A 25069-nucleotide genomic window follows, 5' to 3' on the forward strand; every position below is an offset into this window, starting at 1 on the left:
CCTTTGGTATCCACAGGGGATTGGTTCTAGAACTCCCCACGGATACTGAAATCCAAGGATGCTCAAGTCCCTGATATAATTTGGGGCCCACGCCTGTAATCTCAGCACTTTGGGAGGCCGAGGAAAGAGGATTGCTGGAGGACAGGTGTTGAAGGCCAGCCTGGGCCAATATAGCAAGACCTCATCTTCACAAAAAAATTAAAAATTAAAAAAATTAGCTGGGCATGATGTCACACACCTGTAGTCCCAGCTAGTCAGGAGGCTGGGGTGGGAGGATCACTTGAACCCAGAAGGTCGAGGCTGCAGTGAGCTGTGATTGTGCCACTGCACTCTAGCCTGGGCAACAGAGAAATACTCTGTCTTTAAAAATAATAATAAATTTTTTAACTTTTAAAAAATGGCTTAATATTTGCATCTAACCTACATGCATCCTCCTGTATACCTTAAATCATCTCTAGATTACTTGTAAAATCTAATACAATGTAAATGATATGTAAATGGTTGTTGTATTGTTATTAAATTTGTATTTATTTATTATTTTTATTGTATTATTATTTTATGTATTATTTTTATTGTATTTATTGTTGTATTGTTATTTTTTAATTGCTTTTTTTTTTCCCAAATGGTTTCGCTCTGGGGTTGGTGGAATCCACAGATGCAGAACCCATGGCTGCAGAGGGCTGACTGTAATTGGTTAGAGGAAGGGCTGCCCCAGTCTCTGCTTTCTCTACCAAGGCACTGACCTTGGGCTGAGCTGGTCCAGCAGACGTCAGAGCCCAGCCTCTCCCCAGATGGACCTGACTGCTGGCCTCTGCCCAAGCCTGCCTGCCAGCTCTTCCTAGACAGAAAGCAGCACTTTCCCTCCCACAGGAGCAGAGCAGAAGCCCTCTCCACCTCCTCCAAGCCCCTTACCACCTCTTGCCCTGTTTCCAAGGGGCTCCCTAAAGACCAGCCTCCCATGTCTTCCTGGCCAGACGCCCAGCTCTCAGCAGCAGCCTCAAAGTTTATCTCCTTATATTGTGTCTCTCCTGTTTATCTTCTCCCGGGCATGAATACAAAATCCTTTCTCTCCACCACTTGCTACCTCAGTCTTATTCCATCATCTGGCTGCTACATACTTCTCAGTTACTGTTTTCTGGAGATTTAAAATCTTCGTCCTCCCTCCTGGTCACTCCTGCAGTGTGAGTCTGTGAAGAGAGCACAGGGCTTTGAAGCCAACTGGAGCTGGGTTTAATCCCAGCTCTGCAATGACCAGCTGCATGACCTTGGGCAAGTCAATTAACCTCCCTGAGCCTGGATTGTTTATCTGCCTGGAATTATGGAGACAATCGTATTTGCTTTCACAGTGGGTCTCCCCACTAGGAGGAAACCTGGCTTGGTTTATTTGTTTTCTTGAGGGTAGAAACTTTGAGAAGCCCTTGGAGGTAGAGGAGAGTCCCCCACCTCCTGCCCCATGAGAAGACTGCTTGCAAGAACCGGTGTTGGCTGCCTGTGGCCGACAACAAACTTGTTTTGTGGCTGGAGTGAGCAGGTTGGGGGAAGAGCTACATGCTTGGAAAAATGGAGGGGATTTTTTGATGCTTGGTGCAGGGGAAGAAAAGGAGAGATGAACCTGCTGATGAAGGAGAGGGGACTGGATGCCTGCCCCCCGAGACATCATGCCCAGACTGTCTGAAACAGACTGATCATCTCCCCTCCAGCCCCTTCCACTTCTTCCCCATCTTGGTTAGACCACTGCTCACCCTATTCCAAGCCAAAGGATAGCCGAGGGATCTCCCAGGTCAGGGGCCCTCTGATCATCTGACCCCTTCTCAGAATAATGTTTTCCACTAGATAAAATGAAATACATAGTACAGAAGAAATCAATTACATTGAAATACAGTTAGCAATATATTCAAACAAATTGTTGTATAGGAATTTATGTGCCATTTTGTTAACATATGAAACGAGATTCAGTGGAAACTTTAATAAGTATCATACTTTTTAGTTTTTGAGATGGAGTCTTGCTCTGTCGCCCAAGCTGGAGTGCAGTGGTGCGATCTCGGTTCACTGCAACCTCCACCTCCTGGGTTCAAGTGATTCTCCTGCCTCAGCCTCCTAAGTAGCTGGGATTACAGGTGTGCACCACCATGCCCAGCTAATTTTTGTATTTTTAGTAGAAACTGGGTTTCACCATGTTAGTCAGGCTGGTCTCGAACTCCTGACCTTGTGATCCACCCTCATCAGCCTCCCAAAGTGCTGGGATTACAGGCATGAGCAACCGCACCCGGCCAAGTATCATACTTTTGAAGGAGTGCATTTTGAGATAGCTGCAGCTGTGGTGAGATTTCATGAAAAGTACAGATTACTATTGGTGACTATGTCATGGGTCTCATCCCCACTACTGTGATTTGTTGCAGGAAATGCTAAATGACAGCTAATTTTATGTTAGAAAAATAAAGATGTTATTTCCCCCAACTGGGTTCATGGACCTCCTGAATTCTGTGCACTCCAAGCTAGAAACCCTTGACCTTGACTCTATTTTCCCCTAAACACCCACTCCCACCTGCCTCTCCTAACCAGTCCCCAAGCCCCGATGATTTTACCTCCTGCACAGTGGACCTGTCCCTGTCCTCACCCATTCTCCACTTAGGCCTTGTTGCTTTGCATCAATATGACTCCTGCAGCCTCCTGGCTGGCCTCCCCACATCCATTCTTGCTCCACTTCATCTGTGCTCCACCCTGAACCCAGAGAGATCATCCCTGATGTGGTTTGGCTGTGTCCCCACCCAAATCTCATCTTGAACTGTAGTTCCCATAATTCCCACGTGTCATGGGAGGGACCCAGTGGGAGGTAATTGAATCATGGGGGCGGGTCTTTCTCATGCTGTTCTCCTGATAGTGAGTCTCATGAGAGCTGATGGTTTTATGAAGAGCAGTTCCCCTGCACATGCTCTCTTGCCTGCCACCATGTAAGGCATGACTTTGCTCCTCATTTGCCTTCCACCATGATTGTGAGGCCTCCCCAGCCATGTGGATCTGTGAGTCCATTAAACTTCTCTCTTTATAAATTACCCAGTCTCGGGTATGTCTTTACTAGCAGCATGAGAATGGACTGATACAATCCCCAAATGCAAACCCGACCATGTTGCCCCTTGCTCCACACTCTTCAGTGGCTCCCTATTGCCTATATGGTAAAATCCAAAGACTCTATAAAGCACTGAGACCCTCACAAAACTCTCCAGCTTCATCTCTCAACATTCCTCCTCTCCCTACTCCCAGTCTTCCCACCATTTTGAGCTATGTGAAGTTCCCAGAATATGCCGCATCATCAGGCCTTTGCTTACGCTGTCCACTCCACCTGGAATGCCCTCCTCAAGTTGTCCACCAAGCAGACTCTTACTTATTTTCCAAGTCTCACTCAAACGTTGCCTTCCCCATGCCCACCCCACTCATCCCGACTCCCTGGGCAAATGTGGGTGCCCCTCCTGCAGAGCTGTTAACACACCCAGTCCACAGAGGTCAACACACCAAGTTAGAATCGTCTGATGAATACATTTCTCCACAAGATCACAAACTTGGCCAGGTGTGGTGGCTCATGCCTGTAATCCCAGTGCTATGAGAGGCTGAAGCAGGAGGATTACTTGAGCCCAGGAGTTGGAGACTAGCCTGGGCAACATAGCAAGACCCTATCTCTAAAAATATTTTTTTTTAAATTAGCTGGTCGTGGTGGGGGGGATGGGAGTTGCCTATAATCCCAGCTACTCAGGAGGCTGAGATGGGAGTATCGCTTGAGCCCTGAAGGTCAAGGCTGCAGTGAGCCGTGATTGCACCACTGCTCTCCAGCCTAGGCAACAAAGCAAGACCCAATCTCAAAAAAAAAAAAGAAAAAAAGAGAGAGAGAGAGAAAGGCTTCATGAGGGCAAGGACTGAGTCTTTTTCCTTCAACTCCCCCAAACAAGCACAGCGCCCAGTTAGGCCTTCAGTGAATGTAGGTTGAGTAAATAAATAAAAGATGGAGGGGAAAAAAAAGAATAAACAAGCTCTCCGTCCTTGGACAGCTGGGGATGGGGTGCATGGGGATGGGGTACATGGGGATGGGGTGCATGGAGGCCAAATCCCACATTGTCTGTGTGTTGTGACAATTGTTCTATTTTTCTTCTTTTCTTTACTGTGATGATTGGATTTCCCACATCCTGGGGATGACAGATTGGCACACTTTGATCTATGGCATGTGCTCTAATTTCTTGAATGCAGCTCTATTCTTTGAAAGATCCCTCTGTCAAATGTACATACCTCAATTAGGAGAGATTACTTCCCTTACCAAGAGGCTCATCTTTTTGGTTTCATTAAATAGAGAGTTCTTCCAATGCGTGAAGAATAGGATTAAATTTATAGAAATTCAATTTACACTCAGCTTTTTAGGAACAAATGTCTTACACAGCCAAGCCACTGCTCTGTCTGCCAGGCCTCCTGATGTTTTAGTTTATAGGCTTCCTTTATTCCCTTCCTGCGTAATCCCAGCTTAACCCCTGATGACCTGAATCTGCTGTGGCGACCCTGGGCAGCTGCCCACCAAATCTAAGTGTTTGCTTGGAATCATCTGTCTCCATTTCCTGAGTCCTATGATGCAGTTGACTGTCCCATTCTTCCTGAAACCCTCAAAATCCCTGGCTCCGTGGCCTTTTCCCACAATCCCTGCCCAACACACTCTTGCCCTTGAACTTCCGGATGTGTTTGATCATTTGACTTCCAATGCAGCATCTCCACGTGGAGTTCTCAAAGCCAGATGAGCTCAGGAAGAGGAGCGACGTGCCCTCCACCCCAAAGTGGCTTCTCTTTTACATCCCAGGGAAAGGTGGCGCAGTCAGCCTATTCTGCACAACCACCTCCCTTGCTGACACTGCAAATCCAATCCATCACAGACCATGTGGTACTGATCTCCTGAAGACATCTCAAATTCATCTGCCTCTCCCTCCCACATGTGTTATGCTCCTTGAGGTCTGGGACTGCCTGCTTTTGCTCATTACTATAGCCTTAGTACCTGGTCCGGTGCTTGGCCTGTATTAGATGCTCAGTCAATACGCATTGGTCATTTTTTACAAACGATAAAACTCAGGCTCACAGAAGAGAAGCAATTTGTCCAATGCCTCCCGGTTGGTACAACCAGGGCTTACTCCAAGGGCAGCACCCTTTCTCGCCTCTGCTCCGAGAGGCCACGGGACCAGCCATGCCTTACCTGAGAGCACCGTGAAGACAGCCGCGAAGGCATTGAGCTTGAGCCCGTCGATGACATTGCTGGAGTGGAAGAGCTCGAGACACATGAGGCTGAAGCCAACCACCAGCAGCAGAATGTACAGCACCTCGGAGACCACAGACAGCCACAGGACCCCTGTCCAACAGAGGCAGAGAGGCCATGAGATGAGGGGCCACCCAAGATAGACTCACCCTGTGCCTATTCCTCCCCAAACAGCAGAGGGTAGCAAGTCATTCTAGAATAGACCCTGGTTCTGGGGGAGGTCCTGATTGATGATGGAAGCCTGTCATGGCTGTCCCATCCTTGTCTGCAGGGGCCAGCTCAGGGACCGAAGCTTAAGTCAGCATTCTCTGGATCCCATTACTGGGGAAGAACTTTTATCCTGTGGCTGGACCAAGGGCTCCCTTTCTTTCTCATGGATTAGATGATCACCACTGAGAGCCAGCTTGCCGGCACCAGTTTAGGGTGAAGCTGACACTGTAGACGCAGAGAAGAGTGATGGAACGATGGCCTCATCAGACCAATCACCAGTCCTGGGAGCTGCCCTGTTCTGGGTTTCATGAGATAAACTGCTGTATTGTTAGGCCAGTTAGTGCGAGGTTCTGTGTTACCTCCAACTATACATTTTGTTTTGTTCTTTTTTGTTTGTTTGTTTTTGTGGGGTTTTTTTTTGAGAAAGGGTCTCGCTCTGTGACCCAGGCTGGAGTGCAGTGGTGCAATCACGGTTCACTGTGGCCTCAAACTCCTGGGCTCAAGCCATCCTACCACCTCAGCCTCCCACATAGATGGAAATATGGGAGTGCGCCACCAAACCCAGCTAATTTTTTATTTTTTATAGAGATGGGGTCTCGCCATATTGCCCAGGCTGTTCTCAAACTCCTGGGCTCAAGCTATTTGCCTGCCTCAGCCTCCCTAAGTGCTGGGATTACAGGCATGAGCCACCACACCTGGCCCACCTGCAGCTCTAAGTACGCCACCTTACACACACAGCAGGCTTGCCCTCAAGGGACACCTACACTTTTATCTGCCCTGTATCCTACCCCACATTTTTTCTAGAACCCATCATTGCTACTCCCACACTTCAACCTTGTGGTTCTCCCAGTCAGCCATGTTCTGGTGAGGTCCTGCCCTCCTGGCATAGCTGATTGGTCCAGTATGATTATCTGACTTATAATTGACCAATCAAAGTCTTCCTCTAGGAACCTGCACTTAGAACCACTGAAGTAGACCAGGAAAGAGCGGTTCAGATGAGAGTCTGAGCATTCTGACCACATGAGCACCTGGTTCCAGCTGTTCCTGAAGACCACCTGCACTCCTGTCCTTCCAGGAGTTTGGCAGTTCAAAGGTTCTTTGTATTCCCTGAGATAGCACAGCTCCCTTTTCCTACAAATTTGTCCAAATTGGATTACCATCATTTGCCATCTAGTTTAGGGAGCATCTGCTGTTTTTCCTACCCATATTATAATGATTCCTGCATGCTTTTTACCGGGAGAGACTCCTTCTTCTCTGTCTACATGGATCCTTTGCAGCTGATCCACATCTGGGCTCCATGCTGGGGACATGACTCAGGTCTAGCCAGTCAGAGTGCCATGTCCCTCCAACTCCAGTCATTGGTTCAGGAGTGAACTTCTTTATGCCTCAGTTCCTTCATCTGTAAAATGGGGGTAATGGCTGGGCACAGTGGCTCATGCCTGTAATCCCAGCACTTTGGCAGGCTGAGGCAGATGGATCACTTGAGGTCAGGAGTTCAAGACCAGCCTGGCCAACATGGTAAACACCCATCTCTACTAAAAATACAAAAAGTAGCTGGGTGTGGTGGCATGCACCTGTAATACCAGCTACTCGGGAGGCTGAGGCAGGAGAATCGCTTAAACCCAGGAGGCAGAGGTTGCAGTGAGCTGAGATAGCACCACTGCACTCCAGCCAAGGCAACAGAGTGAGACTCCGTCTCAAAAAATAAAAAAATAAAATGGGGGTAATAACGCCTGTCTTGCAGTGTTGTGGTGATGTGAGGATTCAGTTGCACAGCAATGTAAGGAGCTTATAAATAGCACATAGTAAGAGCTCAAGTCATTTGTACTATTACAATTTTTTTAGAAGAACATAATGGGGATATATCTAATGGAGACTGGAAATACAGCCCAGGGGTGCTTGACGAGGTCAAGGCTAGAGATAGAGTCAACAGGGAGAAATGAAATTGTGAGGGTACATATGATTTCTGAAAGAAAAAGTAGCGAATAGAAGATGGAACTAGGAACACATCCCCATGGCTTGCCTTCCAGGTCACACTAGTCATGAGGTCTCCCAAGACCCACACTTTAGAGAAGGAACTACGGACCAGGCATGGGCAGTCAGACATGGACCCATGACCCAAGTCTATTCAATGAGACTCAACCTCAGGACTTTTGCAGGAACTACTGGGAAAGAGAAGCTCTCTCTCTCTTTTCTTTCTCTCTTTCTTTCTTTTTTTTTTTTTTTTCTTTTTCTTTCTTAGACAGGGTCTCACTCTGTCACCCAGGCTGCAGCACAGTGGTGTGATCATAGCTCACTGCAACCTCCACCTCCTGGGCTCAAGCAATCCTCCCACCTTAGCCTCCTGAGTAGCTGGGACTACAGGCATGCACCACCATGCCCAGCTTATTTTTATATTTTTTGTAGAGATGGGGTTTCACCATGCTGCACCGGCTGGTCTCAAACTCCTAAGCTCAAGTGATCATCCTCTCTCAGCCTTCCAAAGTGGTGGGACTACAGGCATATGCCACCATGTTCAGCCCTAGAAGCCTTCTATTTCTACCACGTTTGAGGCTAGAAGGATGTAAAGATGGAATTGACTGAATCACCAGACAGCAAGAGCCTTCCTGAGAGTGAACCCAGTGCCAAGGGAGGCAGAGCCAAGAGATGGAGGAAGATTGCGTCCTGATGACATTGTTTGAGCCCCTAGATCCAGCCATGCCTGAGGCTGCCGGTCCTTTATTCTTTCAATCACGTGAACCAATTCTTTGTCTTTGCCCATGCCAGTTTGAGGAGAATTTCCATCACAACCAGGAGTCCTTATCTTCAGCTTTTCTTGTCAAACATGTCCTTTTCTAGCTCTCTGCCTTTGCACAAGTTGTTCCTTCCACCTGGAATGTCCCGGGGACATCCAAGAAATACTATTTATCAAATAAAACAAATAAACAGAAAATTCTGAGTCCCCACCTGCTCCCTGATGAAGAACCCAGATGCTGAAACACCCACTATCATTCCTAGTGCAACAGTGCTTTTAGAGTTTCAGAGAACTTTTCTTTTCCTCTTCTTCCCTTTTTTTCTTTTCTTTTCTTTTTTTTTCTCCCCCCTACCAAAATATCACATCTCCTGGGCAATTCCTTGGATTGTTGTAAGAGAATAATGTGCTCTTGGCAGCCTGGATGTTGTTAAAACACCCCCTGGCACCGCACACTCACAGCCTCCGAGTCCTTCGCTGGCCCAAGGGCCACCAGGCAGCGGGGAGCGAAGCAGGAAATTCAGAGAGCGCTGAGCCTGCAGGAGGGTGGCCGCCCCCAGGAGGTTTCATCCCCAACCCAACAGTCTGGAGGGTTGGAACAGCAGCTCCAACCCTCGGAGCTGCTGATGCTCCTATCGCTGGGTTTCCAGCCCCTGTTGGTGCTGGCAGGGACTGCCCCTCATCATGGCGCTGCTCACTGACTCAGCTGCCTCCCCCACGCAGCCCCCACACCCCAGGGGGTGCGTTCAACCCTGCCCACGTGGGCCCCGGGCCAGGACGCTTCCCCCGCACCTCCCCTCACAGCAGGGCCCAGCTCTGCTCTTTCAGAAGTGATGGGAGATGGGCCAGAGCTTGGAGGTGGGGATGCTCCGGAAGTAACTTAACCATGGGGAAATAGGCACGGGTACCCCGATGCCTGGCGGGGTTGTGGTTCTTTCTTTCTTTCTCTTTCTTTCTTTCTTTCTTTCTTTCTTTCTTTCTTTCTTTCTTTCTTTCTTTCTTTCTTTCTTTCTCTCTCTCTCTCTCTCTCTCTCTCTCTCCCCCTCCCTCTCTCTCTCTCTCCTTCTTTCTTTCTTTCTTTCTTTCTTTCTTTCTTTCTTTCTTTCTTTCTTTCTTTCTTTCTTTCTTTCTTTCTGTCTTTCTTTTATTTCCTTAAGACAGACTCTCACTCTGTCACCCAGTCTGGAGTGCAGTGGCACCATCTCGGCTCACTGCAACCTCCATCTCCCAGGTTCAAGCAATTCTCCTGTGTCAGCCTCCCGAGTAGCTGGGATTGCAGGCACCCGCCACTGTGCCCGGCTAATTTTTGTATTTTTAGTAGAGATTGAGTTTCACCATGTTGGCCAGGCTTGTCTCGAACTCCTGACCTCAAATGATCCACCCACCCTGGCCTTCCAAAGTGCAGGGATTACAGGTCTGAGCTGCACCCAGCTGGCTTGTGCTTAGATAGATAGATATAGATATAGATATAGATATAGATATAGATAGATGATATACAGACATATAGACTTTTTTTTGAGACAGGATCTTGCTCTTTGTCCAGGATGGAGTGCAGTGGCACGATCATAGTTCACTGCAGCCACTAACTCCTGGGCTCAGGCCATCCTCCTGCCTCAGCCTCCGTAGTAGTTGTGACTAAAGGTAAGTGCCACCATGCCCAGCTAATTTTTTTATTTTTTATTTTTGTAGAGACAGGGTCTCACTATGTTGCTCAGGCTGGTCTCAAACTCTCAGCCTCAAGTGATCCTCTCGCCTCGGCCTCCCAAAGCACTGAAATTGTAGGTGTGCCCGGCTGAGTTGTGCTTTTCCAGCTAGATTGCTAGATTTATTTCCTTATCTTCTTACTGGGCTCGGGAGCATCCGTCTGCGAGTTTCAGCCCACTCCAGTCAAGGAAATTAATAACAATAACGATTGTTCTTGTCGTTATAATTGTCACAATAAGGGCTGACAGTTATGAGGTCTTTATTATGTGCCAAGTCAAAAAGGAGGATGTTGGTGTCCCTCCCAATCTCCTAGGCTCTCTTTTTAGAGTTTCTGTCTTTGGAGGATTGTCTTTGGGCAACCGGAGCCCATTTTTTCTATCTTTGTTCGGAAAATGGGAACTTATATTTCTCTCTTAGCCGCCATCAATGCATGACTGACCAGCAGGGTCCTGTCCTGTGGCTCTGGCTAAGACAACTCTGAGCTGTGACCCACACTACAAAGCCCCCATGGGGTCAGACTGGCCTGACACCATCCCTTGCTTTCTGTTCTCCTTTCCCTGTCCTGCAGCTTCAGTTCCCTTACCAATCTCCCCAGGGAGCATTTCCTTCACCAATGACTTTGCACCCAAATCCTCATCCTATGCTGCGCCTCTAGATAATCTGATTTTAGACGCAAAAATTTATGTGGATTATATCCCCAAATCTTCCTAACAGCCTGCAAGGTAGCAACGTATCACCCGTTTTGCAGACAAGAAAACTCAGCTTCCGAGGGATTAAGCAACTGCTCTATACACCTAGGTAGTGGCATAGTCTGGATTCAAACTCATGCCTCTCTGCCTCCAGGAACCATGGTCAGCAAGGAGGCTGTCATCAGGACAGAGTGGCCACTTGGAAACCATATTCTCCCGCTTTTAGCAGGTTGCTGCAGCCGGTCTGGCTGTGGGGCGTAGGATTCCCTAGTCAAGGCTCTCATTCAAGATATTCTCCGGAGTCCCAAGCAATTCTGGAACCAGGTGTCCAGAAGAGGATGGCCGCTCAGTGGGATGGAATGGTCCGTCGGTTCTCAGGGATGCCGTACCAGCCAGCCACCAGGCATGATGGGGAAGGAGGTCACAGGGTAGAGAAGGCAATCTGGAGGATTCTTGGAAGCCAGGTTGGGGAAGCTGGACTTGACCTGAGTTCAGGGGCAGGTGAGGGGCTTAGCCAGGGAACTCTGTATGCTGAGAGGAGAGTGAAGAATGGATGGACAGGATGGAAAGAGTTCTTGGAGGCTTCCGCTGCACTCCATGCAAAAGATGACGGTGGCCTGGACTGTGGCCACAGTGGGAATGAGGACAAGTAGATAAACTGATAACCCCTGAGGGGTGGACTCAGTGGGCTGTGCACCTATGAACCTGGTGGCAAAGGAGAGGGAGGAGGCCACACTGGTGCCATGTTCCTGGCTTGGACACGTGAGCAGATGATGGCAGTCCTCAATGAGCATGGAACAGTGCTAAGGCAGGAGGACAATGACATGCAGAGCCTACATGAGCCGTGGAGCATCCAGAAGGAATGTCCATGAGCTGGAGCTCAGACAGGTGCGGGGCACTGGCAAGACTCAGCACTCCCTGTGTATCTGCTGTGATTGTCAGAAGGTAGTTGGAGTCAACAGGATGCCTCTGAACCCATGTGGGAAGTGGGATTCCAGGGGACATCAATACTTAAGGGGAGGGAGCAGTGGCAGGGGGCTGTGAAAGTGCGGCGGACACAGCCGGTGCAGTGCTCCCAGCCTGCCCACGGCCCTTGGGGTCACATTTCCACCTGCTGGCACCTGTGTCTCTCTGCCTGGGGGCTTGCCCTGGCCACCAGAGCCCACCTCCACCCAGCTTTGAGACAGGCTGGACATGCCGGGGGACGTACACCAACCTGCCCCCATCCCCAGAAGCAGCCCTCCCCCAGTGCCCAGTGTGAGCTGGTGAATAAGTCCCAGAAGCTGGGTGCCACTGGGGGCTGTGAGCTACGCATTCCTGTTTCCCACCAGGGGACAAGTGCTTTAAGGTGGTGTTGAATCACAACGTTAAACTGTCAGAACCAAAGAGTGAAAAAGTGATTCTCTTTTCCCTGATTTTTAGCATTCTTATTACCTCAATCAAAAGAATCTCTGTGTGGTGCTAATAGGTCCTTAACACCTTTCTAACACTTGTCAATTTTTTAAAGGAAAGACAAGGCCGGCCTCAGACTCAGAATCTTCCATAGTTTCTAGCCATATTGTGTAACTTTTTTTATTATTTATTATTATTAATTATTCATTTTTGAGACAAAGTCTTGCTTTATCACGCAGGCTGGAGTGCATTGTGCAGTGGCTGGATCATGGCTCACTGCAGCCTTAACCTCCTGAGCTCAAGCGATCCTACCGCTTCATCTTCCCAAGTAGCTGGAACTACAGGCACTCACCACCACAACCCACTAATTTTTAATTGTTTTGTAGAGACAGGGTCTCACTATGTTGCTCAGGCTGGTCTGAAACTCCTGGGCTCAAGCGATCCTCCTGCCTCAGCCTCCCAAAGCACTGGAATTACAAGCGTGAGCCACCGTGACTGGCCTCAGATTCTCTTAACCCTTCTCACTTCTCTGTAAGGAGTTCTTTCATTCAAGTGTCTTCACTTGAACTATTTGGGGGATTCTGTTTTCTGCAGGTACCGTCAGTGACAGATTTTTTTGTTTGTTTGTTTTAATGCAAGGGACTCTGATTTCCAGTGAGAGTGGTGATCTAAGCCAGTGGTCTCAGCACACAATGAGTGCCCCACCAGCACCACCAGGCTCACCTGGGCACTTGTGGTGCAAATTCTCCGGCCCCAGCCCAGATCTGTGGAATCAGAAACTCTGAGAGTAAGAATCATTCTGTGTTTGAATGGGCCCTACAGGTGATGTTGATATGCAGTCCAATTTGAGAACCAGGAATCTAAAGTCCCATTTTTAAATGTACATGTAAGAAATGAGGCCGAATGCAGTAGCTCAAGCCTCTAATCCCAGCGCTTTGAGAGGCCGAGGTGGGAGGATCACTTGAGCCGAGGAGTTCGAGACCAGCCTGGGCAAAATAGCGAGACTTCATCTCTACAAAAATTTTAAAAATTAGCCAGGCATGGTGGCGTGTGCCTGTAGCCCCAGCTACTTGGGAGGTTAAGATGGGAGGGATCACTGGTGCCCAGGAGGTTGCAGCTGCACTTAGCTACGATCCTGTCGCTGCACTCTAGCCTGGACAACAGAAGCAAGTCCCTGTCTCAAAAATTAAAAAAATGAGTCACCTTGGCCTGGCTTGGTGGCTCACACCTGTAATCCCAGCACTTTGGGAGGCCGAGGCAGGCAGATCACCTGAGGTTAGGAGTTTGAGACCAGCCTGGTCAACATGGTAAAACCCCGTCTCTACTAAAAATACAGAAATTAGCCAGGTATGGTGGTGTGTGCCTGTGATCCCAGCTACTCGGGAGGCTGAGGCAGGAGAATTCCTTGAACCCGGAAGGTGGAGGTTGCAGTGAGCTGAGATCGTGCCATTGCACTCCAGCCTGAGTGACAGAAGGAGACTCAGTCTCAAAAAAAAAAAAAAAAAAAAGTCACCGTAAGGAAAAACTAAGTCAATGCTAGAAAAGAAAAGTAGGTGTTGGCATCAGGCAAATAAAAGGTGGTATGGGAATAATTAAACATTCGGGAACCAATGCAGAATGCCTGGCCTGTGATGAACACTCACTTTTCTTCTTAGTGCTGTGGAATGCAAGCTCGCGGAAGTACAGGAAGTCAGAACAGACAGTCTCTCAGCAGGCCCGGCAGAGCCTCGCCTTAGTGATGCCGGGAAAGCCTCCATAATGGTGGGGATGATTGTCCCAAGTCTCCGAAACTTGCGCTAATGGTTCAATTTGCGGCAGAGAACAGGTGACCTCCAGGGGGCAGAAGGAATGAAATGATTTCTCATCAGGTGCGGGGCCAGGAGGTGACAGCTGATCCTGTTAGCTGCACTCTTTGCCTTTTTAAAAAACAGCTTTGTGATGCCAACTCTGACCCTTCATTGCTGGGATTGATGGGTTTGCAGGAATGATTTCCCATTCGCCTTGGATCCCTCCCTTGCTGAGAGAGCTTCCAGGGCCAGCTCCTTGACTGAGTGAAAAAACATAGGTGGGAACCGTGTCTCGGCTGTGTGACATTGAGTGGTCCTCTGCCCATAGGGTTCCTCATTCCTAAAATGGGCATAATTGACTTGTTGCACGCAGTAAATGAGACAATACCTGTAAATCACATAAGCCCGACATTTGGAAAGAGTTGAAGAAAGTTAAGTATGACTATTTCTTGCTAATAAGTGTCATCATTTACAATTATAATAATTTTTCCTTTTCCTTTTTATTTTTTTAGAGACAAGGTCTCAGTCTGTCACCCAGGCTGCAGTGCAGTGGCACAATCAAGGCTCACTGCAGCTTCAACCCAGGCTCAAGAGATTCTTCTGTCTCAGCCTCCCGAGTAGCTGGGACTACAGACATGCACCACCATGCCCAGCTAATTTTTTATTTTCATTTTTTATTAAGACACAGGGTCTCACTCTGTTTTCCAGGCTAGAGTGAAATGGCACAATCATGACTCACTGCAGCCTTGAACTCCTGGGCTCAAGCAATCCTCCCACTTCAGCCTCCCAAGTAGCTGGAACTACAAGCATGCACCACTACATGCAGCTAATTTTCTTATTTTTTCTAGAGACAAGGTCGCACCCTGTTGCCCAGGCTAGTCTCAAACTCCTGGCTTCAAGTTATCCTCCAGCCCTGGTTTCCCAAAGTGCAGGGATTATGGGCATGAGCCACCAACCCTGGCCAGCAATTGTAATAAGAGGTGGTAAGGCACCGAGAAAGATTGAGGACCTGGACCAGGTGACCTTAGCTCCGTCAATAACTAGATGTGAGACTGGGAAAAGGATACATCGCCATTGAACCTCAGTCTTCTCATCTGCAAATTGGGCATACATGAAGCAGCCAGCCCATGGACTGTTGTGAGGATTAAGTGAGGATTAAGTGAGTTAATTAATGAGTAAGTGCTTAGGACAACACCAGTCCTGTCTAAGGTGCCCATTAGCTGTTACCGTTGTTGTTATTCCTAAAGGGAAGTAGCCAAGGAGGATTAGGAAGCCTGGAACAAGTGCATTATCAGCCACTGGACAAATAAAACCTTTATGAGGATCAGAGGGGAATTGTTGCAAAGTCATATGAAGTCTCAAGACACAGTGGCCTTTCAAAAGAAAACCCCTTTTTTCTCAAAAAATCCATCAGTTTAATACATCAAATCAATAAGGCACGGCGCAGTGGCCGCTGGCTGTGAGATGGGTGACAGGCCCCCTGATAGCGAGCATGTTGAATCATGTAGATGATGTGGACTGGGACCTCGGGGGCTGGCAATGTCTCTGTGGCAGCTGCTGTTTGCAAAATGTCAATATGGAAAGCTCAGAGGCAGGGATGTACCGGCGCTGGGAGGAAAAGGCCAGAGGCCATGGAGAGCTGTAGGGAGGGACTTCGGGGGTCACTGAGCCCCCAGCCCTTGTTCTACAGATGAGAAGTCTCAGATGCAAAAAGGAGCCAGGACTTTCCCATGTCACAGAGTAAGTCAGGAGCAGAGTCGGGTGGGAGGCACTGTTCCACCTCCCAGGCTATTTCCTGTTGTGTGCCTGGGGGCAAGGTTGGTTCTATCAGAGGCATGAGGATTGAGGTTTGAAGGGGAAAGGGCTGTCTGGAAGGGAGAACTACAGTGAGACCAACAGATGGTGGCTCCACTGTACGCCAGCAGCCCCGAGTTCAAACCCTGATGCTACAAACCTGGGGAAGGTCCCTTTGCTGCTGTAAGCCTCAGTTTCCCTCTCGGCAGAGTGAGTAGATTCTCAAACAAGCTGCCAACAGGCTGAATCCAGCCCACAGAAATGTCTTGTTTGGCCCACACAGTATTTTAAAAATATCTGAATTCATTATCAACATTTAAAAATAGGAGGCTTCACATTAAAAAAAAAATCCAGATTTCTGGATTCATTTGCAAAATGGGCAAATGCACAATACTGGACCTGCATCATCACGTGATGATGACTGTGGGGCTGAGCTGGGGCTGCCTTCCTCAGACAGGGGACACGGATCCCACCCGGTACCCCTCAACCCTTCATGCGTCTTGCCAAATGCTCTCAAGAGCATTTGAGTTTCCAGCCTCGTCTCCCTATACGACGAAATCGGTCATTTCTATCTCCGATACTGCAGCCGTGCAACATTTTAAGACCCTGTATGGACCCCTGATATCTACAGATAGGGGTGAAATACCCTGCAAACCTTTTCCCATGGTCCAGGGTTCTAACAAACACCACACAATCCCATAACTCAATTTTCAGAGTTAGAGGAAAAGGAAAGACATTCAGCTCAGACGCCTGAATTGACTTTCTAAGCCAAGGGCATGGATCTGACAGCTGTTCCCGAAAGTTCTCTTGTCCAGCCAGCCCCATATCCTTTCCAAAAAGTCTCAGAGAGGGCGGGTGAGTTGCCCAAGGTCACAACGCTCACTCGGAATCTTCCTGTAATAAGTCCGGAAAGCTTTTATGCTTTGACTCCAGGTCATAGTAGAGATCCTCAGTGGATGCTTTAGTGGGATGGGCAAAAAGGTAGGGCAACAGAGCACGTGGGGATGTGATGCCATTCCGATGCCAATCGGCATGCTACCATGGAAACACAGGCCCGGAGATGACTGTTTTCTGCATAACCATCTTGTCTAGAGTCTCAATCCTCAAAGGGAGGTCTACAAACCAGCAGCGTCAGCATTCCCTGGGACCCTGGAGAAAATATAGAATCTCTGGCCCCTCCCAGACCTACTGACTGAAGACCTGCATTGTCACCAGGTCCCTAGCTGACTCCAAAGCACAGAGGAGTGTAAGGAGCACTGGCCTAGAGGGTCACTCCAATGGGTGGGGCATGCTGGAGGCGTGCGGGAAATGAGATGTTCAGCCTGCAGCTGTACTTCCTTCAGGCGGGTGCTCAGGGTGGAGATGGGCAGGACTGCTTGGGAACCATGTGTCAAGGGCATTGAATGCTGCACTAAGACATTTGAATGTGACTCTCTAAGCCCCCGGGGCTGGCTGAATAAGGGCTGTCAAAGGTGTCCCCATCCTAATCCCTGGAAGCTGTTCACTTCCAGGATATGTTACCTTGCATGGCACAAGGGACTTTGCAGACATGATTAAGATCTTGAGATGGAGGGATAAATAGCCAATGCACATGGGCCTTAATACCTAGGTGATGGTTTGACGGGTGCAGCAAACCACCATGGCACACGTTTACCTATGTAACAAACCTGCACATCCTGCACATGGATACTGGAACTTAAAATTAAATTAAATTTTTTAAAAAGACAAAGGTCGAAGGCGTAGGAAAAAAAGATTTTGAGATGGGGAGATTATCCTGATATCTGGGTTGGCCCAGTGTAATCACAAGGGTCATTATGACAGGGAGACAGGAGGATCAGAGACAGAGAAGGAGATGCGATGGGAAAAGCAGAGGTTGCAGTGATGCGGGGCCATGAGCCAAGGAATGCAGGCGGCCTCTAGAAGACAGAAAGGGCAAGGAGACAAGTTCTCCCCTTGAACCTCCAGAAAGGAACACAGTCCGGCTGACACTTTGGTGTTTTGTTGTTGTTTTGTTTTGTTTTGTTTTGTTTGAGACAGATTCTCGCTCTGCTGCCCAGGCTGGAGTGCAGTGGCATGATCTCAGCTCACTACAACCTCCGCCACCTAGGCTGAAGCGATTCTCCTGCCTTAGCCTCCCGAGTAGCTGGGATTACAGCTGGGATTACACCATCATGCCTGGCTAATTTTTGTATTTTTAGCAGAGACAGTGTTTCACCATTTTGGCCAAGTTGGTCTCAAACTCCTAACCTCAGGTGATCCCCCCATCTCGGCCTCCCAAAGTGCTGGGATAACAGGCATGAGCCACCACGCCCAGCCAACACTGATTTTTAAGTCTCATCTTGGAATTTTGACCTCAAGAACTGTGAGATAAATCCATATCGTTTCAAGGCACTAAATTCTAAATTTGTGGAAATTTGTTACATCAGCAAGAGGAAACTAATACACCTCCTTTTTTTCTTCTTCCTTTTTGAGACAGGGTCTCGTGCTATCACCCAGGCTGGAGTGCAGTGGTGGAATCATAGCTCACTGCAACTTCCAACTCCTGGGCTCAAGTGATCTTCCCACCTCAGCCTCCCAAGTCTCCAGGACCACAGGCACGTTCTATTGTGTCTGGCTAATTTTTTAAATTTTTTGTAGAGATGAGGTCTCACCCTGTTGCCCAGGGTGGTCTCAAATTACTGGCCTCAAGTAATCCTCCTCTGTTGACCTCCCAAAGTTTCGGGATTACAGGCATGAGTTACCATGCCCAGCCAACTTCCTTTCTTTGTTCAAAATCACTTCCTCCCCGAACCACCCTAGCCCGCACTGTGGCCCCCACCGTGGCCCCTAGATCGACCTTAGCAAAGAAGGAAGCTTCTCTACCACCTCCACAGAGATACCTCGCTGTGGTGGGGTGAACCTGGACTTGAGGTCAAACAGACATGGATTTGACCTTGGCCTTTTCCTAACCTCTCTGAGCCTCAGTTTCTTTGGCTATAAAACAGAGTCCACACTACCAATCTCACAGGATTTTCTGGGCAACTTTAATGAGGTAATGGCTGCAAAGCCCCCATCTAGTTCTTGGAGCATTCTAGGTCCTCTGTAAATGGCAGCCTATGAAGCTGATGGGCTGGGCCCAGAGAAACAAGTCCTTTCTCCTCCACACTCAACAACTGAACAAACTAGTTTATCATTGGAGAGGATTTTGACAATGCCTCTGGCCCCTAGAGTTCCACAAGCCTCCAGGCCTTGTCAGTTCAGAGACGTCTCTGGCAGACGTGCCCTTTAGAAATGGCTCTGTTGGAATCTGGGGACAGTCGCTGAGCCTGTGAGATGTGTCACGGTGACCTTGGCCTTCAGAATCAGATGACAATTATTTTTCTTCCCCTTCAGAATTCAGCACCCGACTTTGAAAATAAGCACTGGCCCACACAGGCTGGGGGCCTGGAGATGGGTGGTAGGAACCTGGTGGGAAGAACTTTCAAGTCCAAGGTCGAGATCTGGCCCCAAAAGCCCCACCCACCCACCCACCCACCCCCTGTGAGGTCTTCTTGGGTAAGTCCTCTCATCTCTCCAGGTCTCCTTTTTCCCATCTCTAAAAGGGGGCTGCTGTGAAGGCAGAAGGACGAAAAAGGGGAAGGGAGAAGTCACAAACTGGCTCGAAGACAGGTTTTTGAGATATTTTGTTTTGTTTACTGTTTGCTTTGTTCCCTCCCCTGTCTTCCTCCTCCTCTTCCTCCTCCTGTTTCTTCTCCTCTCTCTGTTTCTCTCTCCACTTGACCTTAGCCAAAAGGCCAAGAAGTGCTCTCTCTCTATCTCTTCTCCCTTTCTGCCTCTCTCTTCCTCCCTCTTTCTCTCTCTCTCTGTCTGTCTCTCTCTCTCTCTTTCTCTCTGGGTGTGTGTGTGTGTTTCTCTGTCTCTCTCTCTCGGTACATGTGATATTTCTAAAAATTTGAATTAGATGTCATGCCAATATTTAAAAATGGGAAAATCACAAGAGAATCTAGATTCTTTTGAAAACATGGAAGACCAGGGCCGTATTCCCACATGGAAATCGTGGCTGGGCAAAGTGGCTGCTGCTCCCTTTACCGAGGGCAGGTGCTGTCTAGTTTGCTGCAGTCCTCACCCCTCCCTATTGTTTGCCACTGCAAAGGCTGAGGGCTACAGCCCAGGGAATCAGCTCAGCGTGCAGGCAGTGAGAGGGAAGAAAGTGTGCAGTCAGGGAGGACAGAGATGGGCAAGGCTCGGGGAGGAGGCTGGCATGGGAGGCCAGGAAAGGCCCTCCATGGGAAGAGCCCCCAGACATCTGCTGATTCCCGTCACCTGCTGCTACCCTTGACAACACATCTGTGAATATGATCTGGGGCTGCTCAGTCTGGAACATAGCGGAGAAAAGCAGGAAAGCATTTACCCGCTGCGAGTTGGCAGTGTAGCCCAGTGTTTAAGGGCACGGCCTGGGGAGCCAGGTCTCCTGCAGGCAAACCCCGGCTGTGCTAGGGACTTTCTGTGTGGCCTCGGACAAGTTACCTTGCCTCTCTGAGCCTCGGTTTCCTCACCCACCTCACAAGTGAGGAATTACATGAAACAGGTAAAGAGGTATCACTGGCTGGGCACAGCGGCTCGTGCCTGTAATCCTGGTACTTTGGGAGGCTGAGGCGGGAGGATCGCCTGAGCCCAGGAGTTCAAGGCCAGCCTGGGCAACACAGTGAGACCCTGCCTCTACAAAAATTTAAAAAATTAGCCAAGTGTGGTGGCGTGCACCTGTGGTGGTAGCCACTCAGGAGGCTGAAGCAGGAGAATTGCTTGAGCTCGGGAGGTTGAGGCTACAGTGAGCTATGATTGTACCACTGCACTCCAGCCAGGGTAACAGAAGGACACCCTGTCTCAAAAACATAAATAAATAACAAGAAGACACGTGTAAAGAGGCATAACCCAGGGTTCACTCCCGATAGACTTCAATATGCTAGCTGTCCCCGTTTTAACAGAGGAGAACAGATTCTGTCTTGGAAAGAACAAAGAAAAAATCCTCAGCTGCCTCAAGCCTGACAGAGCCAGACTGAGTGGGTGGTGGGGAGGTACTGTCCAACTGGGTGATGTGGATTCCACGTTTGCCCAGGATCTCAAGACCAGGCAGGCTTCAGCCTCCGCTCCTTGCCTCTCTGCACCTCCGTTGCTGAATCCAGGGTCCCCTGTGGCCTGATGGTACTCCAACTCAGTCTCCCCATCCTGAGCACTAATGCAATTGTCCTTCCTCCTCAATCTCACCTGAAAAACAGCAGTGACTGCACAAACCCAGACACTGTTTCCTGGGAATGCAGACAGAACAGGACTTGGATCCAGTCCTCCAGGAACCCCAAATTGAACCTGCGGGGTGAGACACACACCCAGTGACAACCACGCTCTATAGCACCCACGGAGGGCCAAGCACCGAGCTGGCACCCTTTTGACAAATAGAAACTCAATTCATCTCCACAACCACTCTGTGCCTTGGGTGCTATTACCACCTCCACGTCGTGGAGGTGAGGAAGCTGAGGCAGGTGAAGAAGTTAAGTCCCCATCCCAGGGCCATAATGGGCAAGTAAGTGGCAGAGCTGGGGTTCAAAGCCTAGTCAGCCCAGCTCCCATGGCACGAGAAGCCCAGCTGGCCTCAGAGCACCTCCCTGATGCCCGCTTGGGGGGCCTGGCTGGTTCCTTCCAAGTATTTGAGGTAGGGGCTACCAGGCTCCATCTTCCAGGTAAGGACACTGAGGCAGAGAAAAGGAAAGAGATTCACCCAAGATCCCGCAGCATTGGCAAGGGGAGTTAGGAATGGTGCCTACGTCTATCTGAGCCTCCCTCTCCAGCTCTGCACCTTTTCCAGAACATGGACCCCTTTGGCATCTGGTGAAGCCTCATGGACCCTTACTCCTAATGATGTTTTTCAATGCATAAAACAAATACATGCAGAATTGCAAAGAAAGCCAATTATATTGGAATGGAATTATCAAAACATTTAAAAAAAAAAACAGATATATAGGCCAAGCATGGTGGCTCATGTTTATAATCCCAGCACTTTGGGAGGCCATGGTGGGTGGATCATCTGAGGTCAGGAGTTCAAGACCAGCCTGGCCAAAATGATGAAACCCTGTCTCTACTAAAAATACAAAATTTAGCCAGGTGTGGTGGCATGCTCCTGTAATCCCAGCTACTCAGGTGGCTGAGGCAGGAGAATTCCTCAAACCCGGGAGGCGGAGATTGCAGTGAGCTGAGATCACACCACTGCACTCCAGTCTGGGTGACAGAGCGAGACGCTGTCTCAAAAAATAAATATTTAAAAATTAGATGTATAATATTAGTACACATACTTCTTGATTGACACAGGATATAACAAGATCTAGTGCACATCTAACAACTACAATCATTTCAAAGCAGTGAGCAGGGAAGCGGTATTTCAAGATATCTGCAACCCCTATAAGGTGTGGTGGAAAAAATCTGTGATTTCGATTGCTGTCAAAGCCCCAGGTGCATCTAGCCCACTGAGGTTTGTTGCCACCACACGTCACAGAGGAAGATGCCAATGGCCAGTGACAGGCTAGTGAGAGTTAACGTGATCCTGCCACCTCAGTTCTTAGATCCTGAATCCTGTCCACTTGGCCACCTGGGAACATCCAGGTTAACCAACTCTGCTATTGTTTCTTGGCTAAGGCCGAGTGAAGAATCTCTGCTACAGGAGCGGTTCTCAAGTTTGTGCGTGCATGTTAAAATGCAGATTCCTGGGCTGGCCCCTGTGGAATCTGATGCTGCAAGTTTGGGAAGAGGCTGGGATCTGCATTTCGAGCAAGTGCCCCAGATCGTTCAGATGCACAGGCCATTTTATGAGAAAGAGATACCTTTTAGAAATGTAAATACGATCGGGTCTCTCTCCTCCTGCAACCTTCTGGTGATGCCCCGTAGTGCTTGGGATAAACCCCAGCTCCGTGCCTTGACATTTGAGTTTCTACCAGATTGTCAGACCACTGCCTACCCTTTGTCATCCCCTGTCCCTCCACACTCCAGCCTCATGGGCAGCTCCCTTCCTCCAAAGCCACCTCAGGGCCTTTGCACTTGCTGTGCCCTTGGCCCAGTGTTCTTCCCCCAGCATCACTTGGCCGGCTGCTTCCCAGCTCAGATGACCCCAACCCCTCCATTGAAAGCAGCCACCACTGCCGTCACACACAGTCACTTTCGGTCCTTCCCCCTATTGTACTATCCCCTCTGCCCTCCTGGTTATTGGAAGTGGTGTTATTCACTGGTTTACTGAGGTCTGGTCTGGCAGGATGTTGTCTGTCTGTCCAGCACCCGCTCCTGGAACCACATCTGGCTCTGGCATGGGTGGCGCTCAGCAAAGAACTTGCTAAATGAATGAGTGAAGAAATGCCACCAGCCAGGAGGAGAAGGAGATGGCCAGAGTAGTTCAGCAGCAGAGAGGCCGAGGGAAAAAACTGCTTCCAGGAGGAGGGAGCCACTGTCATGAATGCCACCAAAAGGTCAAGGAAAATGAAGACTGAGAGATGAGAAAAGGCCACGGGCTTTGGCGATTGGAACCCCCCTGGTGACATTTGTGGGGAGGAAAGCCGATTCCGCAGAGAGGCCGATGCCAAGGGGGAATCTGGCTTCAGGAGGTGGGGAAGGAGGGGGTGGTGAGGCTGGCAGTGCAGACCCCACGGGTGCTGATGATGAGACAGGAGGTTCGCCCAAGCTTCAGAGCAGGGGGAGGGAGGGGGGGCCGCTGGTGCAGGAGGCTTTGGTCATCTGTATTCACTGACTCACTCATTAATTAACTTTCAGCAGGGAGGGATGGGGAGGGGACAAGAGCAGGGCTCTGGAGCCAGGCAGGGTGTGATCACATCCCACCTCCTCCGCTTACCAGCAGGGTGCCTTGGGCGTTATTTAAATCTGGCTGGATCTTGGTTTTCTCATCTGTAAAATGGAATGAAAACGATGTCCGCCTTAAGGGCTGCGGTGAGGATTTAGTGACACATGCGGGAACAGGACAGGGTACCCAGAGAGTGCCCAGCAAGTGCCCAGCAGGTACCATCTTTTGTTTCCTATTGCTGCTCAGTGTCGGGTAACATGCTGCAGCTGGGAGGTGGCAGTGGAAGGCAGCTTTCAGCATGAACCACAGAGACAAGGACACAGCCAGGCAAAGCAGTGGCGGCCGGGCGAGCCGAGTGACCAGGGGCTGCAGGGATCCAGAAGGGACCAGCCTGGCTCAGGCACAGGAGTCCCAGGGCTTTCTGGAGGAGGAGCTGGAGGAGATCTTGAAGGACAAGGGGGAGTCCAGCAAGAAGAACGAGACCCAGGGGGCGGGAGCCTGGAGCTGGTGTGGCTGGACCCAGAGGCCAAATCGTGGGGGCTAGGAGCCCCCAGAAGTGGCTACTTGATCCCCAGGCAGCAGGGAGTTGTGGGAAGCCTCCCGCCAGGGAGCAACGTGGTCGGACCTGGGTACCCAGTATTCCCTCTGGCTGCCACACAGAGAGAGAGAAGTGGGCCTGGCGTCAGTGCTGCCCTGTGGGGAGACTTCTGCGGGGCTCCCTGGAAGCAGGGGCAACTGTCTGAATGGTGGAAACCACAGCCAAGACAGGGGAGAGGAGACAGACTGCCCATGGGAGGCAGAGTAGAGTCGCCCCCTGCGGACCCCGGGTCACTTTCCTCTGATGTGTGTCCCACAAGGACGAGTACTAAAGGGGGCTGCAGAACGCCCACCTACCTCCATCAACTTTTCTTCCCACCTCTCCACCAAAGCCCATTTTGAGTGCATGGTGGGGGGGGCTCCAGATGCTAAGATGCCCCCCTTGGGGCCCTGGAGGGAGAGTGGCCTCAAAGCTGCAACGAGCCACCAGGGACCAAATCCTCCAGGGCAGGCCAGAAGTCAGGGGCTTGGCGGACAGAGTGCAGTATCCTGGCACCAAGATTTGGAAGTCCCAGCCCCAGGAAGTCCCCCAGTCAAGACAGAGACCCCCCACCAAGGTCCTATGAAGACACTGAGTGTGAGCCCCAGCTGACTCGGCATTCACTTACTTGTCAGAGCCAGCGGTCACCTGTACAATGGCCGTTAACTCCCCCTCACTTTCGACCCTGTCTTCTGCCCCCTTTCCCCTTGCTCACCTTCCTCCAGGCACCCTGGCCCACTTGCTGTTGCTGAAACGTGCCAGGCACACTCTTGCCGTGGGGACTTTGCACTTGCTGCTCCCTCTGCATGAAATGCTGTTCCCCTGTGTCTCCCCACCTGCCCTAAGGTTTTGGAGGTTTTTTTTATCACCCAGGCCAGAGTGCAGTGGCCTGAATGGTTCACTGTAACCTTGAATTCCTGGGCTCAAGCAATCCTCTCCTACCTCAGGCTCCCAAGTAGCTGGGACCACAGGCACATACCACCATGCCTAGCTAATTTTTAATTTTTTTGTAGAGATGGGGTTTTGCTATATTGTCCAAGCTGGTCTTGAACTCCTGAGCTCAAGTGATCCTCCTGTCTCAGCCTCCCAAAGCG

The 25069-nt window shown here is 49.7% G+C and overlaps 1 protein-coding gene across 2 annotated transcripts in view; it reads right to left on the reverse strand.

The window, feature by feature from the left end:
• GSG1L (GSG1 like) overlaps positions 1-25069 on the reverse strand; it is a 278648-nt gene that overhangs the window by 93601 nt on the left and 159978 nt on the right. For both annotated transcript variants that reach the window (XM_055365588.2, XM_031002569.3), the window contains exon 3: positions 5219-5371. In XM_055365588.2, the coding sequence (XP_055221563.1) occupies positions 5219-5371 (153 nt within the window). The remainder of the gene's footprint in view (positions 1-5218; positions 5372-25069) is intronic.

Source organism: Gorilla gorilla, chromosome 18, assembly GCF_029281585.2.
Source record: "Gorilla gorilla gorilla isolate KB3781 chromosome 18, NHGRI_mGorGor1-v2.1_pri, whole genome shotgun sequence".
Lineage (NCBI taxonomy): Eukaryota > Metazoa > Chordata > Mammalia > Primates > Hominidae > Gorilla > Gorilla gorilla.